Source organism: Arvicanthis niloticus, chromosome 16 (assembly GCF_011762505.2).
Source record: "Arvicanthis niloticus isolate mArvNil1 chromosome 16, mArvNil1.pat.X, whole genome shotgun sequence".
Taxonomy (NCBI): domain Eukaryota; kingdom Metazoa; phylum Chordata; class Mammalia; order Rodentia; family Muridae; genus Arvicanthis; species Arvicanthis niloticus.
The window spans coordinates 71546292-71561132 of NC_047673.1; the positions used below are offsets into that span (position 1 = coordinate 71546292).

The 14841-nt window shown below is 41.7% G+C and overlaps 1 protein-coding gene across 1 annotated transcript in view; it reads left to right on the top strand.

The window, feature by feature from the left end:
- Positions 1-14841, top strand: part of Dnah14 (dynein axonemal heavy chain 14) — a 224119-nt gene that overhangs the window by 129222 nt on the left and 80056 nt on the right. The window contains exons 47-53 of the mRNA XM_076914623.1: positions 416-477; positions 1142-1323; positions 2371-2499; positions 6257-6394; positions 9078-9245; positions 10470-10640; positions 14657-14824. Coding sequence (XP_076770738.1) covers positions 416-477; positions 1142-1323; positions 2371-2499; positions 6257-6394; positions 9078-9245; positions 10470-10640; positions 14657-14824 — 1018 coding nt within the window. The remainder of the gene's footprint in view (positions 1-415; positions 478-1141; positions 1324-2370; positions 2500-6256; positions 6395-9077; positions 9246-10469; positions 10641-14656; positions 14825-14841) is intronic.

A 14841-nucleotide genomic window follows, 5' to 3' on the forward strand; every position in this document is an offset into this window, starting at 1 on the left:
GCATATTCTTGAATATACTCACAGTTTTGCATAATATCAGTGTGTTGTAGTAAAAATAAATCATCTATTTGTGAAACATAGACTTTTTACAGGGGGCTTGTGCCTATTTTTCTGCATTCTGTCTGCCTCTTTCTAAAAGAAAAATATAAACCAAAGTTTTTCAGATAAAAATTTCTGAAATACACATTTCTAAAATTGTCTTACATTGTTCAAATATTAGAGAAGCCTGTTTTTTCACCTGAATTAGAAAACGGAATGTGGCGAGGCCTTAAGACTATAAACATGTGAATGGAAAAGTAAATATTTTCTTGTGGGAAATCTAAGTAAAATCAATAATATGCTCTTACTTTGGTTAGACTTTTAATACTGCAGCTAAAATGGTAAATAATTTTAATAAAACATTTGATTCCAACAGCCTCAGGCAGAATATCAACATCTTGATTGGTGAGCCCACCAAAACAACCGGAACAGGCCTGGGTAAGTGTGAAGTCGTCGGATCGAGACTCTTTTGTGGTAGCCATATGCCAGCCATTCCTCATTGTGCAAAGTCACATGGTAAACTCTGAAATTGTTCCTTTCAAACACAGTCTGTGGGAAGTTGTCCAGGACCCATTCAAACTACTCAACAGATGCCAGTGGCTCTGGTGGAGGAGCTGCAGGTGGTCACACACATCATTCATGCCCTCCTGGTAGAAGTACAAATGAAATCCAGAGGTGCTATCTGGCTGCAGCCTTCCCTGCTTCCCAGTACAGCACAGGAGAAAAGTGTGCTTCTGTAGATCTCATATCAGGGCACACAACAGAAACGGGAGTCCCAGCGGTGGCTTGGGGTCTCACGCCGCTGTAGCATCGTCCCATGCATGCCCCTGGGTGGTTCTTACCCTGAGAATGAACACTAATAGAAAGTCGTGCTGCATGCTGCTTTCCAACATCCATGACAGAGGGTTCACACCACTGCATGCCAAGAACCATTCAAAGCTGCTGCTCTTCTCTCAGAGCACTGTCATTAAAATATGAACAACAAAATAAAATTCCTTAACTTCACACTTCTGGACACCCTAAAACAAAGCAAAAAATGCTTAAACTGTTCTAAATTTCTTTTTTTTTTTTTTTTTTTTTTTTGTCTTTTTTGGCATCATAGAGCAGGATGCAAAGAAAGAAGAGGCTAAAGCTGATGACAGCACCGTTAGAAATGATAAAGGAATTATAGTCTCCACAATAAATTTTACCTCCACCATGACAGCTGCCAAAACCAAGGAGCTGATTCTGCGAAAGTTAGTAAGAAGAACGAAAGACATTCTGGGAGCACCAAAGAACAACAGGGTAACATGGCCCCTCCAAGTAGCCTGGGTGCTCTAATTGATGAATGAGTTGGTTTGTTTTGGTTAATAAAAAGGAGACTGTGCATTACCAGGCATTGCTAAAAGATACACTCACAATAGGGACTCTTCCAGTACAACGAGTTGTCCTGGGTGGACTTACTAAGACCAGACGAAAAGCCAAAATCTGGATAAAGATTGGCTAGAAACTGAATTAGCCACTGGGGTTTTGTTACTGTAGCTTCTAGCTCATTTTCTTCTACTACATGAAACTCTGGGAGAGAGAGAAACTTCTAGAACCCATAGACTAAGAGACTGAAGCACTGAATGTCTCCATCTCCAGTCTTCTTGGCATGAAATCAGCTGTCCATTTATTGTCTGAGTTGCAGTTGGAATTTATGATCACTGATTCCCATTCAACACCATGAAGTTAGCCCAGGTTCAAGAGGTTCCCAAGATTTATAAATAAGCCTACACGGGGCCCTCGGGGCCCCTGCACACAGTGCTGTGCTACCTTTACTGCTAAAGGCTTGTTTGACATTCCCTTGACTTCAACTGAAGATTTGGATAGAACTGATAAGTCTTTGTTTACACAAGTAAACTTAGGGATTTTGAAAGGGTTTCTGCAGCCTATAATCACACCATTAGAAATGCAGGCAAGAAACTGTCCAACCTAGAGTGCGCAAGAAGTAGAAAAAGCCAAACCTTACACCAAGCCCAAAGCATGCCCATGGTAAGAAAACGCTTAGAATGCTGGCACACCAGAGGGCAGTGCTTCAGTTAAGCTGCGTTGTCAGCATCAACCCATTCCTAAGACCATCGTGCAGTAGTTCTAGGGACCAAGTATAGACAGAGTTCCTGCTGTTCTGAACACTCACTGTCCTCCATGACCGCATCTACAAAATAGGTTTGATCCTCTGTGTTTAGTCTTTAAAAACAGGTCACTGCATACAGTTTCGGTCTTGCGCAGTATCATAATTAATATCCATAATTCATAATTTTCTAAAAGGTTTTACTAATTAATATATTTAAATGTTTTGTCTCCCTTAAGATTGTCGTATTCATTGATGACTTGAATATGCCGGTACAAGATCCATGTGGAGCACAGCCACCCCTGGAGTTGATCAGACAGTTATTAGATATGGGAGGTGTTTATGACACCGAAAGAAATGTGTGGAAGGTACAGAATGCCTAAGATTTCCTCCTCACTAAATAATATTCCCAAACACTCACAGCACACTGAGTGAAGACCGTAGAAAGCCTGTTTATGTGAACTTGATAATGGTGAGGCCCTTTTTTGATTCCTTCCCTGGAAGTCAAAAGCCCTTTGTTCCAAAACTGACTCGGCCAGTGTTGACTGTCTGATCCTCGGGTCTCTCCCCTGAAGAGGAGATGACTGTACTGCAAATAGTTTCATGTCTCAGGCAGACTTAAGTCGGGATCACAGATGAAGTGTGCTCGCTAGGGCATTGGCTCAAACACCAGCCAAACTGTCTGAATTACAGTCCCCCTAAAGCAGAGAGAAGGCACCCCAATGGAATCCTCCAGGGACAATTTGAGAATGGTGAAAAACACAGAGAGGAAAAAAAACAGGAAGTGGTTCCTGGATCACACAGCTTGAGCAAAATCTCTAAAGTGACCAGAGAATAGTCATAGCGGATCTTTGGTGAGATTTCTGCAGCCCTGGCATAGACATAGGAAGAAACAGAGTCTCAACAATCCCCTATTAGGATAGACTGGGTTCTTTTCTGACTCTACCCAGGACAGCACTGTGGGTTGTGGTTACCTCCAGCATCTGCTCATCCCAGGCCATCACAAACACATTCCTGTGGTCACTTAGCTCACCCCAGCATTCTCTCTGCTAGCCTCAGTTACATAGTGCTTATTTTCCAAGGACTCCTTGCTTAATTTTATTTTTTAATTTACATAGAATAATTGGGCATATCTATGGGTACAGTATGACATTTTACTATATTTCTATAAGATGCAACCATGAAATTTGAGCATCTAGCTCATCAATCATCTCAAACATGTATCATTCCCTTTAAAGAATGACATCCAGAAATCCTCTCAACTAGTGATTTAGGGATATACAGTAACTTGTTACTCAGTTGCAAAGTAGGACCCTTTGATTTTTCCTGCTGTCTGTGACTTGCTGTCTGTCGTCCAGCCTGTCTCCATATCAATTCCTGCTCCCCTTCACAGTCCGCTGAGATCACCTTTCTTTAGTGGGGTATACAGGATCCTACTTTGTTTTTTAATTGATGTTTTATTAGCATACAAAACAATGTATCCTCATCCTCCACCTTGGTCCCTCTCCCTCTCTGGTTCCTTCACCACCACCACCCTCCAAATAGTTCCACTTGTGCTTTCATGTCAAATCTGAATCTCCCTCCCCTATTCTTTCATACCCTTCCTTCTCCTCTCATGAGCCCCTTATACATTCACACTATGTGTGTGTGATTTATATTTAAATCTAGTGTGATAGTGACTTCTGGTTCCACCTACTATCCTTCAAATGATCTGACTTCATCTGTTTTTATTTTAGTTGTGTCTGTTGAGTTCATGTCTGTATGTGTGCCTGAGTGCAGCTGCCTGTGGAGGTCAGAAGTGGGTGTTGGATCCCCTGGCGCTGGACTTAGGGGCAGTTGTGAGCTACAGAATGTGGGTTATGGAACTGAGCATCAGTTCTGTGCAAGAGAAACATGCACTCCTAACCGTGAGGAATCTACCCAGCCCCGATTCACTCTTTATAGCTAAATAAAATTCTACTACTATGGGGGCTAGATTTTGTTTTTTATTTTTTTTCTTCTACATGTACCTGTCCAGTTTTCTCAAGACTGTTTATTGAAGAGCTGCCTTTTTCTAGCTACTTTGGAGTTTGGCTTGTTCTTGTTTTTCTAAGACTTTGGGATGCATCAGTAAGCTGTTGGTTCAGATCTGATTCTTATTTCTTACTCCTTTTAAGTCATCATACAAAATGATGAGTTTCATAACAGTGTTTCCACATGTGTGTAGTTATACTTCGTTTATAATAGACTTAGTGTATAATCCGCCCCCTCTCCACTTCCTCCTCTTCGTTTTTTATGTAAACATTCACGGCTACAGGCTGCCCCTTGAAAGCTTCCTTCATTGCATCCCAAAGACTTTGATGAGCTATGCTTTCAGTTTCACTTAATTCTATGAAGGTTTTTATTTTCACCCTGATTCTTCCAGTTTACTTATTGGTCATTCAAGAACACATTGTTTAATCTCTGGTGTTTCTTTTGTGTCTGATTTTATTCCACAATAGCCCCATAAAAAATTACTTCAATGCATTTGCATTTTGCTGAGACTTGCTTTATAGGCTAAAATGTGGACAGTTTTTTAAAGCTCCATATGCTGCTGAGAGTAATATGGATTTCACAGCTGTTGTGTGGACTGCTCTGCAAATGTCTGTTAAACATCTGTAATCTATGGTGTAGGTTATTCTGAAGTACCTATTGATGAGCGTGGATTGTTGACATTCTGCGCTGTCATTATATCGGGACCGATTTGTCCCCTATGTCCATTAATGTCTTATTAAAGTCCTAATAACATATGTGTACAATTGTTACAGCATCTTGGCAAATTGCTCATTTGTTAATATATGATAGCTGTCTTGTATCTCTTCTGATGGTTTTCAGCTAGAGTATACTTCACTAGCTATCAAAATAGTTATACCAGAATGGTTTCCATTTCATTTGTTGTTTGATTGATTTCTATTCCTTCTCTCAGAGTTTCTTATTGACTCAACTATATTTTTTTACAGGACAATATCCAACTGACTAGTCTACATTATTTACTTGAGGAATTAGAACATTTATAGTTACAATTATTAGTAGGAAATGTCTGGTATTACATTTTTTTTAGATTCCCCCAAATTAATGAGATTATGCAATGTCTGTCTTTCTGTGTCTGGCTTATTTTGAGTAACATAAGTCTTCTGGGATCATTTATGTTGTTATAAATGACAGGACTTCCTGGAATTTCATCACATATATACATCATATTTTCTTTATCCATTAGTGGCCCCTTAAATTGATTCTGGTGGGGTTTTTTTTTCTATTGTTAATAGTGCAATAAATATAGATATATTTTATATGCTGATTTGACCTCTGTTGAATATGTGTTGTTATGTTATGTAGAAAGACCGTTGGAACATGTGGTAATCCTGTTTTAATGAGGAGCCTATACCCTGTTTCTGTAATGTCCATGCTAATTGTACAGTAGTGGTTTATGAGAATTCCCTTCTTCTCAGAGACCTTGGCTTCACCAGCATTCCCCATTTCTTGTCCTTTTTCTAGTAGCTGTTCTAACTGGGATAAAATGATATCTCATGATTGTTTTTATTTGAATCTCCCTGATGGTCAATGATGCGTGCGAAATTTACTTTCATTCACCTGCTGCTTTCTTTTGTTAAGATGTTCCCCAGATTTTAGTTGAATTGTTTGTGGTAGGGGTGCTGTTGGGCTATTTGAGTTCCTTGTATACTCTAGATGGTAACCCCTTGTCAATGCCTGTTTACTCATCAGCCACTGTGCTGTGCTGGAATGTCCTGCTTAGGGTAATCCCACTGTCCTGTGGTTTTGAGCTTCCTTGCCTGGGCCACTGTCACGATGTAGTGCCCTGTGCTTTCTTCTAATCGTTTCACATTTGGAAGTGGTGGTCATGTTTTTTTTTTTAAACAGGCTATTTCCTGATGGCATTTAGAAAGGAAGAAGCTGCTGAAGTAGCTTGAAGCTACATTTGATGACAGGTTCCCTATAAGAACACAGGTCTTTATTACCATTGTCATTTTTGCTTTGTGGTAAATAGTAATCTAAATATCTGCCTAGATTCTTCTACTTGGGGCTGGGATATGGATTACATATTTTACTTCTTACAGATGCATTCCCCTTTTAAAACTCTTTCCACAGAGTATTCAAGATCTTTCTCTAATTGCTGCTTCTACCCCTTCTGCCAGAGGGAAGGACATCAGCCCCCGTCTCCTCAAACACTTCTCCATGCTGGTGTTGCCTCATCCTCCACAGGTTGCCTTATGTACTATTTTTCAGGTAATGTATCTGGCTGTCCCTCCCTCCACTGAGACAGAACCAGGTTCTCAAGCACACTGTAGTACTCTACTACACTTGTTGGTTTTTGTCAACTGGACACAAGCCTAGACATACCTGGGAAGAGTGCATCTTTTCTTTTTGTGTGTAGGGGTTGAAAAGGAGTTTTACTACATGGCCCCAGCTGTCCTGGAACTCACTCTGTACACCAGACTTGCCTGGAACTCAGAGATCCACATACCTCTGCCTCCCAAATGCTGGGATTAAAAGGTGGGGCATGATCTCGATTGGTACTGATGTGGGAGGGCCCAGCCCACTGTGGGTAATGCCACTTCTGAACAAACGGCCCTGGGGTGTATAAGAAAGCAGGTTGAGTAAACCAGGAGGAGCAAATCAATAAGCAGCAGCCCTCCACAAGCTCTGCACAAGTTCTGCCTCCAGGGGGAGTCCATGCCCTTCCTCGGGTGATGGACTATGAACTATAAGATGAAATAAACCTTATCTTCCCTGATGGAAGCCATCTAGGAAAGGTTATGACAAGCCAGTGAATTTCTGGACATGGCCCACTGTTTTGTATGGCTGAGATGGGTTGATCTCTGAGAGGCAAAGACCCCAGAGACTTCGTCCCAGAATTGCTTCTCACTACTGATATGCCTTTCCTGTCACTATTACATAGCTTAATGACTCCTGGGTATTTGTCCACCCTATTGGGCAAATTTCCTACAGAATCAATATGGAGATATACTTTCATGTAGTAATGCTGTTTAGACAAATTGATGATTTCATAATTCCTAATGATTATTTTAGAGAACTCCTAAATTGACACAAGTATTCTCAGGCCCCTATAGAATACAAGCTGCAAATAGAGCTGTCATGTAAACCTTCATGTCTCATAGACTAATTGCACTAGGAAAAGAATACAGGATTGGAGCACATTAATGATCAAGAAAAACATTCTAAGTCGGGGCCAAGGATGAGGCCACAGGTGTGCACTAGGATATAGCAAGTTATATCCTGTAAAAATGTTGCTTTGAACTTATAATGAGCTCATAGAATGAAACATTTCTTTGAATTTATAATCTACCTTCTGCCGTAACTTCCGTTTGTGTAACATTTTATCTATGAGGCATTTTTTTTTTCTTACATAGAAGACTTTTGTGTAAAAATCTATAAAAAGCTGATAGCAAAAATAAAGGCTTGGTGTAGTCCTTTTTCTGTGTCCTCCAGAGTGCGTATGTCTGTGTGTGTGCCTGACTGACTTTCTTTCTTTCTTTCTCTCTCTCTCTCTCTCTCTCTCTCTCTCTCTCTCTCTCTCTCTCTCTTTCTCTCTCTCTCTTTCTTTCTTTCCCTTTCCTTTCTCTCTGGCTCACAAAGAGTTAATGAACCTAGAGCCTCTTGCCTGGCTAATGAGAGGCACCTGAGTCAAGGAGTAAAGAGCCCAAGTAATAACTAAGTTTCTTCCCTCAACCTTCCCCCTGCTGCTATCAGCAGAAGTCAATTGCCAGAAGTCATCAGCTTCTGGCTTCAGAACAGCAAGAGAGTGTTAAATCAGAACCGGGAGAGGGAGTTAATGACAAGAGAGCATCAGCCTCTGGCCTCCTATCTGCATCCCACCTCAGTACCTGACCTTCAGGGCAGGACCCTGAACTTCCCCAAGTTGCTTTTGGTCATGTTGTTTTACCACAGCAATAAAGAAACCTAACTATGGTAACTACCACAGGGATGCATGGGTTTCCACCTAGCTCATCTTCTACTTGGAAAAAAAAAAAAGAGATCATTATAGAAATATGAGACTTAAGGCCACTGACACTGAGTAATTATTCTTGTCTTCATAAATATTATTTCTCCTGTATTTTCTGGACTATCTCAATATTGAAATTACTTTTGATGTTCATAAAAAATGTGTGTGGTATGTATCTAATGCAATCCCAAGAGGTGACTCTCCTGACTGAAACCTGGTGCGTCTGGCATGGAGCTCGGTAGCTACCTTTTTAAGCATGAGCACTTTGTGTTCCCATCTTTGCATTGTCTCATGAGAGGCAGGGTCTCCTTGGCCAGCCTGGCTCGTCATGCACATTTACTTTCTTCTAAAGCAGTTTTCTTTTAGGTGTAGTCTGTGGTCTCCTGCATCAGAATCATAAGGGGTTTGCAGGAAGTTGGTTTTAATCTACCTTTAAAGCTTCTAAAGAAAGGAAATACAAGATTAATTTTGAAGACAGTTACTATATTCTATGCAACCTCACACATCAGTTGTATAAATTACCCTGTACTTCAGTTTGAGCCATGTTTCCAATGAGGACCTTCTGGACTCTCCAAAGAAAGGCCATGTGTATATGTATAGCTGTTTAGATGAGGTAACACTCTTATCACTTGCCTCTCTGGCAAGCCAGAAGATGAGAGAGTACCACAACTGATGTGCACAGAGGTGGGCCACCAAATTGTCCCCAAAGAGCACACATTACATACCTTCTAGGCCACGTGACAAACTATGATCTCTGGTATCATCTGTTTTCTACACCTAGGGCAGCTTTGCACTTCGGCTGCTATCCTGCTCTAAGATTTTAACTAGTAATAATTCTTAGTGAAATTAACCCTCTGTGTACAGTCCACAAGTCGGCTTCCTGGTAAATTTTAGCAACAGCCTACATTTACATGTTTGACTAAACATACAATTTTCTCTTTAAAGGCTCACTTGGGAATGTATTTCTCCATCCATAACTTCGTAACCGAGGTTCAGAAATCTCGAGATCAGCTTGTCCTCTGCTCCCTGGCGATATATTATGAAGTCTGTAAGAAACTGTTGCCATCGCCAACCAAATGCCACTATATATTTAATCCCCGAGACATGTTTAAGGTTTGTTGTGAAATTAGTTCTCTAGCTTATGTTTAATGTTTAAATTGAGATGTAATTTTACTGCCTTGAGTCCCTGTCTTCCTCCCTCCCTCCCTCCCTTCCTCTCTGATGTTACTGCCCACACCAAATTGTCAGAAGGTATAAAAAGGGAAATTCACAGTGGCAATTTGTGCCAGGTGTCCACTGAAAAGAATTGTTCAAATGATGTGAAGCAGAGGCTCCTTGAACAAAAACAGTGAGGCTGTTACAGTACAAACTGGGATCCTGCACAAAAGAAATGACAAGGCCATAGTGTAGGTTTGGGTTTGGCTCCGTCTGGGCGATTTTCCTATTGCTGCAAGGGAATGAACCTCTGTAAGTATCTCATGCACATCTGTGAATTAACTGCTTACCCAGGAGCACTGGCTCAGTCAGCAGTGTGATTGAATAATTTTGAATTCAATGTTTAAAAAAAAAAAAAACCACTTTAGCCATGCATAGAGGAACATGCCTTGCATCCCAGCACTTGGGAAGCAGAGGTAGGGGGATCATTTGAGTTCCAGGATAGCCAAGACTACACAAAGAAACCTTGTCTTAAAAAGACAAAAAAGGAGAAGAGAGGGAGGGAGAGACGGAGGGAGGGAGAGAAAGAGAGAGAGAGAGGGAGAGAGAGGAGAGAGAGAGAGAGAGAGAGAGAGAGAGAGAGAGAGAGAGAGAATTGAATACAGTACCTTTCTTCCCTTGCTGTAGAAGGTCAGCCCTGATTTGCACAGGTGTTCTTAATCTAAACTTAAAATGTTGACTACATCAATATTAGAAAGCACCTCACAGTCCAGTGTGGCAAAGCCTTGAATCCAGTACTCTGGAGGAAGAGGCAGAGGCAGGAAGATCTCTGAGTTCAAGGTCAGCCTGGTCCACAGGCAAGCCAAAGCTGCAGCGTGAGACCCTGTCTCAAAGAAGAAAAAAAAAAAAGCTTTTAATTAAAAAAAAAAAAAGTCCCTCCCTTTCACCTGCACTAGCAACATCTGCCCAGCTGTTGTCTCTGATCCTGGTAAGCCTCTCTCAGAGGATTCTGAGACACTATCAAGTTGTCCTGTAGCAAGTTTCTTTGACTTTCTCTCCCTTCCCATAAAAACATTCATATTGTCACTTACAGAAATGGATGGATCTTAAGTTGGAAAGTTTATGTGTTTATATAACATAAACCTGCAAATGATGGTCATGTGTTGCCTTTCGATCTCTCAGCTTCTGCTAGGATTGATGCAGGCAGACAAGAGCGTAATTAATTCCAAAGAGATGGCTGCTCTGCTCCTAGTTCACGAAGCCAGTCGCGTGTTTCATGATCGTTTGATTGAACACAGTGAAAAAAGCCTTTTCTATCAGCTTCTGTCAGCAGAACTCCAGAATCATCTGCAGGTACATTGGAAAAATAATCTCAAGTGGATACACACACAGAGAGAGAGAGAGAGAGAGAGAGAGAGAGAGAGAGAGAGAGAGAGAGAGTGTTTTATGAAAGTCCTCAGATGTGTCTCTAATACTAATGAAAGCAACTTGGTTTTAAGAATTTCATTCCTTGCTCAAAGATGTCTGAGAGCAAAACTTAAGCTATGAGGGAAACGATCAAGTCTTGGTTCCTCTGTCCACACTCAGGGCCTCAGCATTGTTCCTCCCTCTCCAGAGCCTGCAGAGCTGCCCACTGAAGATGCCCAGACTCCTCTCTCTCCACCCCTTTGACCTTTAGCTTTCTTGGTGTCTTGGGCCTTCCTTGTTGTTTAGCTTCTTTGGGTCTGTGGGAAGTATCATGGGTATCCAGTATTTTATGGCTAATATCCACTTAGAAGTGAGTACATACCATGTGTGTCCTTTTGAGACTGGGTTACCTCACTTGGGAAGATATTCTCAAGATCCACCCATTTGCCTGCAAAATCCATGCTGTCTTAGTTTTTAATAGCTGAGTAATATTCTATTGTGTATATGTAGCACAATTTCAGCATGTGCTGTTGCTTGAGCTTTTGATCTAAGCCATACTGACAGGTGTAAGATGGAACCTCAGAGTTGTTTTGATTTACATTTCCCTGATGACTAAGGACTTTGGACATTTCTTTAAGTGCTTCTCAGCCATTTGAGATTCCTCTGTTTAGCTCTGAACCACATTTTTTAATTGAGTTCTTTATAAATTTTGGCTATTAGCCCTCTGTCAGGTGTAGGGTTGGTGAAGATCACTTAGAATTGTTTCTAATACATAGTGATACATCTAAGCTATTATGATACAGAAAAATACTCTTGCATCTACATTTTAAAGATTTATTTATTAAATGTATATGGGTGTCTTATCTGTATGTATGTCTGCACTCCACAAGAGGGCATCAGATCCTATAAAACTATAGTTATAGACAGATTTGAGGGCCTGATTAGGTGCTGGGAATTAACCCAGAATCTCAGAAGAGGTGTCAGTGTTCTTAACCACTGAGCCATCTCTCTAACTCCCTTACATTTTAAATACAGGCAAAGAATTTGGTGAAAATAATGTGAATGTTAAGAGAGTGATTTGAATCTATAGGTTTATACTTCTAACACTGGATCATGCTGCCCTGGGACTGTGAAATATTCAACATGCTGGAAACCATTCCTCATTGGTGTTCATTGCACTCTCTCGACCATCAAGATGTCCTAGTGTTGGCCTTAGTGTCCATGTCTGCATGTATGCCAGAAATCTGAGTGTACACCTCTGTATTCCAGCCAGAATACAGCTTATTTTCCACAACCTCTGCCTTCACAGCTGCAGGTTCCCTTGTAAGACTCTGGTAAGCCTTAGCTTACCACTGACCACCTGAGTGAAACACGCAGAGCCGAGAATTGCTGCAAAATGCAAGAGGAATTTATTGTTCCAATACATTGGGTCATTCTACACATAAGGCGAAGTGGCGACCACACACAGCTCACTCAGTGAGCTTTTTATACAGTTTTCAGGGCAGCAGCCACTAGGCACAATGTGATTGGCAGAACAGTGTGACTTTTTAAACTGATTGGTCTTTAGGGAATGAGGTGACAAGGACTTTCCTTGCCTGTAGGTGGCCCAACAGTCAGTCCTGCAGAATGTGTCACCACCCACAGGTCGGTCCCCCACCCCACACACACACACCCCATGATCTAAGGAATAATAATCAGCCTCTCCCTTCCTGAGGGACAAGTGTTCCATGACCTTTCCACGGTTCCTGAGCTGACCTATTCACCCTCCTGTGGCTCACCCCTGGCCATTGTTCAAGACTCAGGTCATGGACATCACACTAAGTGACATAATACAGGCTCAGAAAGACCATTCCCACTATGAGCAAAATCTAAAGAGGTCCACCACTCAGAAGCAGGTCGTAGGAAGAACGGGACAATGGTGCCTCTCTTACACAGGATGGAGACGTCCATGAGAACTGTTGGATACAATGATGTGTATTTGAGGTGGCAAGTGTGCTTTATTTAGTTATCAACTCACATTGTAATGACATTGTATTCCCTACATATATGAAACTACAATTTGCCAGTTTACAGTGTTAGTGGATTGTTTTTTATATTCAGTACATACCTTTGACATTTTTGGTATTTCTGGCCAGCGCCAGCCTCCTTCTAGATTCTTCTTTGGATGTTACAAGACTGTTGGACTCTCTATCACAGACCTATCTTAGCTCTTTCCAATCTACATGCTTTATGAGGACAGAATCACTGATTTATTTCTTGATAAGTCTCTGGAATTCAGCCTAATATAAGCATTCAATAAATATTTCTAGGTTGAATGAGTTAAGAAGGAATGGAGGCGTGGGGCTGAGCAGCCGGCTCGGCAGATGAGTTTTGGTCCTGTGAACCTGACAACCTGAGTTCTAGCCCCAGACCCATGTAAAGGTGGAAGGGGAGAAACCTGCCCCAACAAGTCGTCCTCTGACATCCACATGTGCCCACACACATGTAGCAAGTTTTGCTTTAAAAAGAATGGATGAAGGGATAGACTAACAAAATGAAAATCAGAAGAGAGCTCATTACTCCTGCCCTGGGAGGACTCCTGAGGACTCCTAGCCATCCTGTAAGGGCCACACACAGGTCTGCTTTCACCTCTCACCACAGTGAGGAGCAGACACAAAGACAGTGACCAGCTCATGGGAACCAGGTTTCCATAGCAGCTGTCAGCCTGCAGGTGTCTGAGGCAGCTATAATTCCCCAAATTAATGACCACATCAAACTGTCTTTATGAACACAAAGACATGAATTATTACCATGAGCATTACTCAGTTGCCTTTCTGAGAGAGTGAAATATGACTCTAATTAAACAGGGGGTTCAATGCATGAGGTGCTGACTCAAGAGCTTGATGCATCAATCCTTTAATCTTCGTTCATAACACCTATGCGTTGGAGGCCCTGTCATCCTCACTTGACCAATGGTGTAGAGCACAGTAAGGCTATACACAATTACCCTGCTGGTCAAGTGGTGTCACAGTTTAAACACAGGATGTCTGGTGTCATATAGTCTCTAGCCATCACCGACTAAGCAAGTGACTTCTGAATGTCTATCAGGAACTTCCAGATCTAGACACCAAGGGAGGCACATGCTAAGGACTACTGGAACAGGTGGAGACTGCCATGGCCACCTTAAACCAGAAGCTGCAGGAGAGCATGCTGGTGTTCTGCCAACCAGTGTATACAGCTGTGCAGTGAATAAAGGAGGAAAGAGTCTGGCTGGTTTTAGAGAAGGGGACAACAATGAGGCTCAAATAGGAGAGAGTCTGTGGCCTCAGTATGAAAGAGAATCAAAAGCGTGCAAAGAAGAAGGCACCTGTGCAAAGCCACAGCCTAGGATGGTAACTGACAGTCAGTGAGGGAGAGTCCTTCTCCCAGATTGTCGGTGGAGCTGCAGGGCACCTGACTCTGACCACAGAGCTCTCGGCCCAAGTCCAGAACACTGAGGAGAGTTCATGGGCACAACTGCATTTCAATATTCTTGGCTTCCTTTGTAACAGTGTATTTTATTAGAAGCATTTTTTAATGCTATTTTGGGTAGGGGGCTACAAGTGTCACTGCTCAAGGGAACACACACAAGCATACACAGGCACATATGTGTGTGCACACACACACAAACGGGTTAAGAGCCTGAGTCCAAGGTTCCACTGCCAGAAGCTTCTATAAAAAAGATTGTGGTTTTAGTAAGATAGGATTTCAATGTAAGCCGGGCAGTGGTGGTGCACACCTTTAATCCCAGCACTTGGGAGGCAGAGGCAGGTGGATTTCTGAGTTCAAGGCCAGCCTGGTCTACAGAGTGAGTCCAGGACAGCCAGGACTACACAGAGAAACCCTGTCTAAAAAAAAAAAAAAAAAAAAAAAAAAAAAAGGATTTCAATACAATGGAGTTTGAATAGCAATTGAATACTCATTGAATCCTTACTTTTCAATAGATTAACTGGAGTCACGAGAGTCTGATGAACGACCCAGTTGTATTTGTGGACTTTATGGATATAAATAAGCCTCACCGAAAAAGGGTCTACCAGAACACCAATAATTATGATAAACTTCTCAGCATCCTTAACGAATTCCAACAGAAGTTGGGTTCAGCATCTCTGGAGGTAAAGACACATTCCAT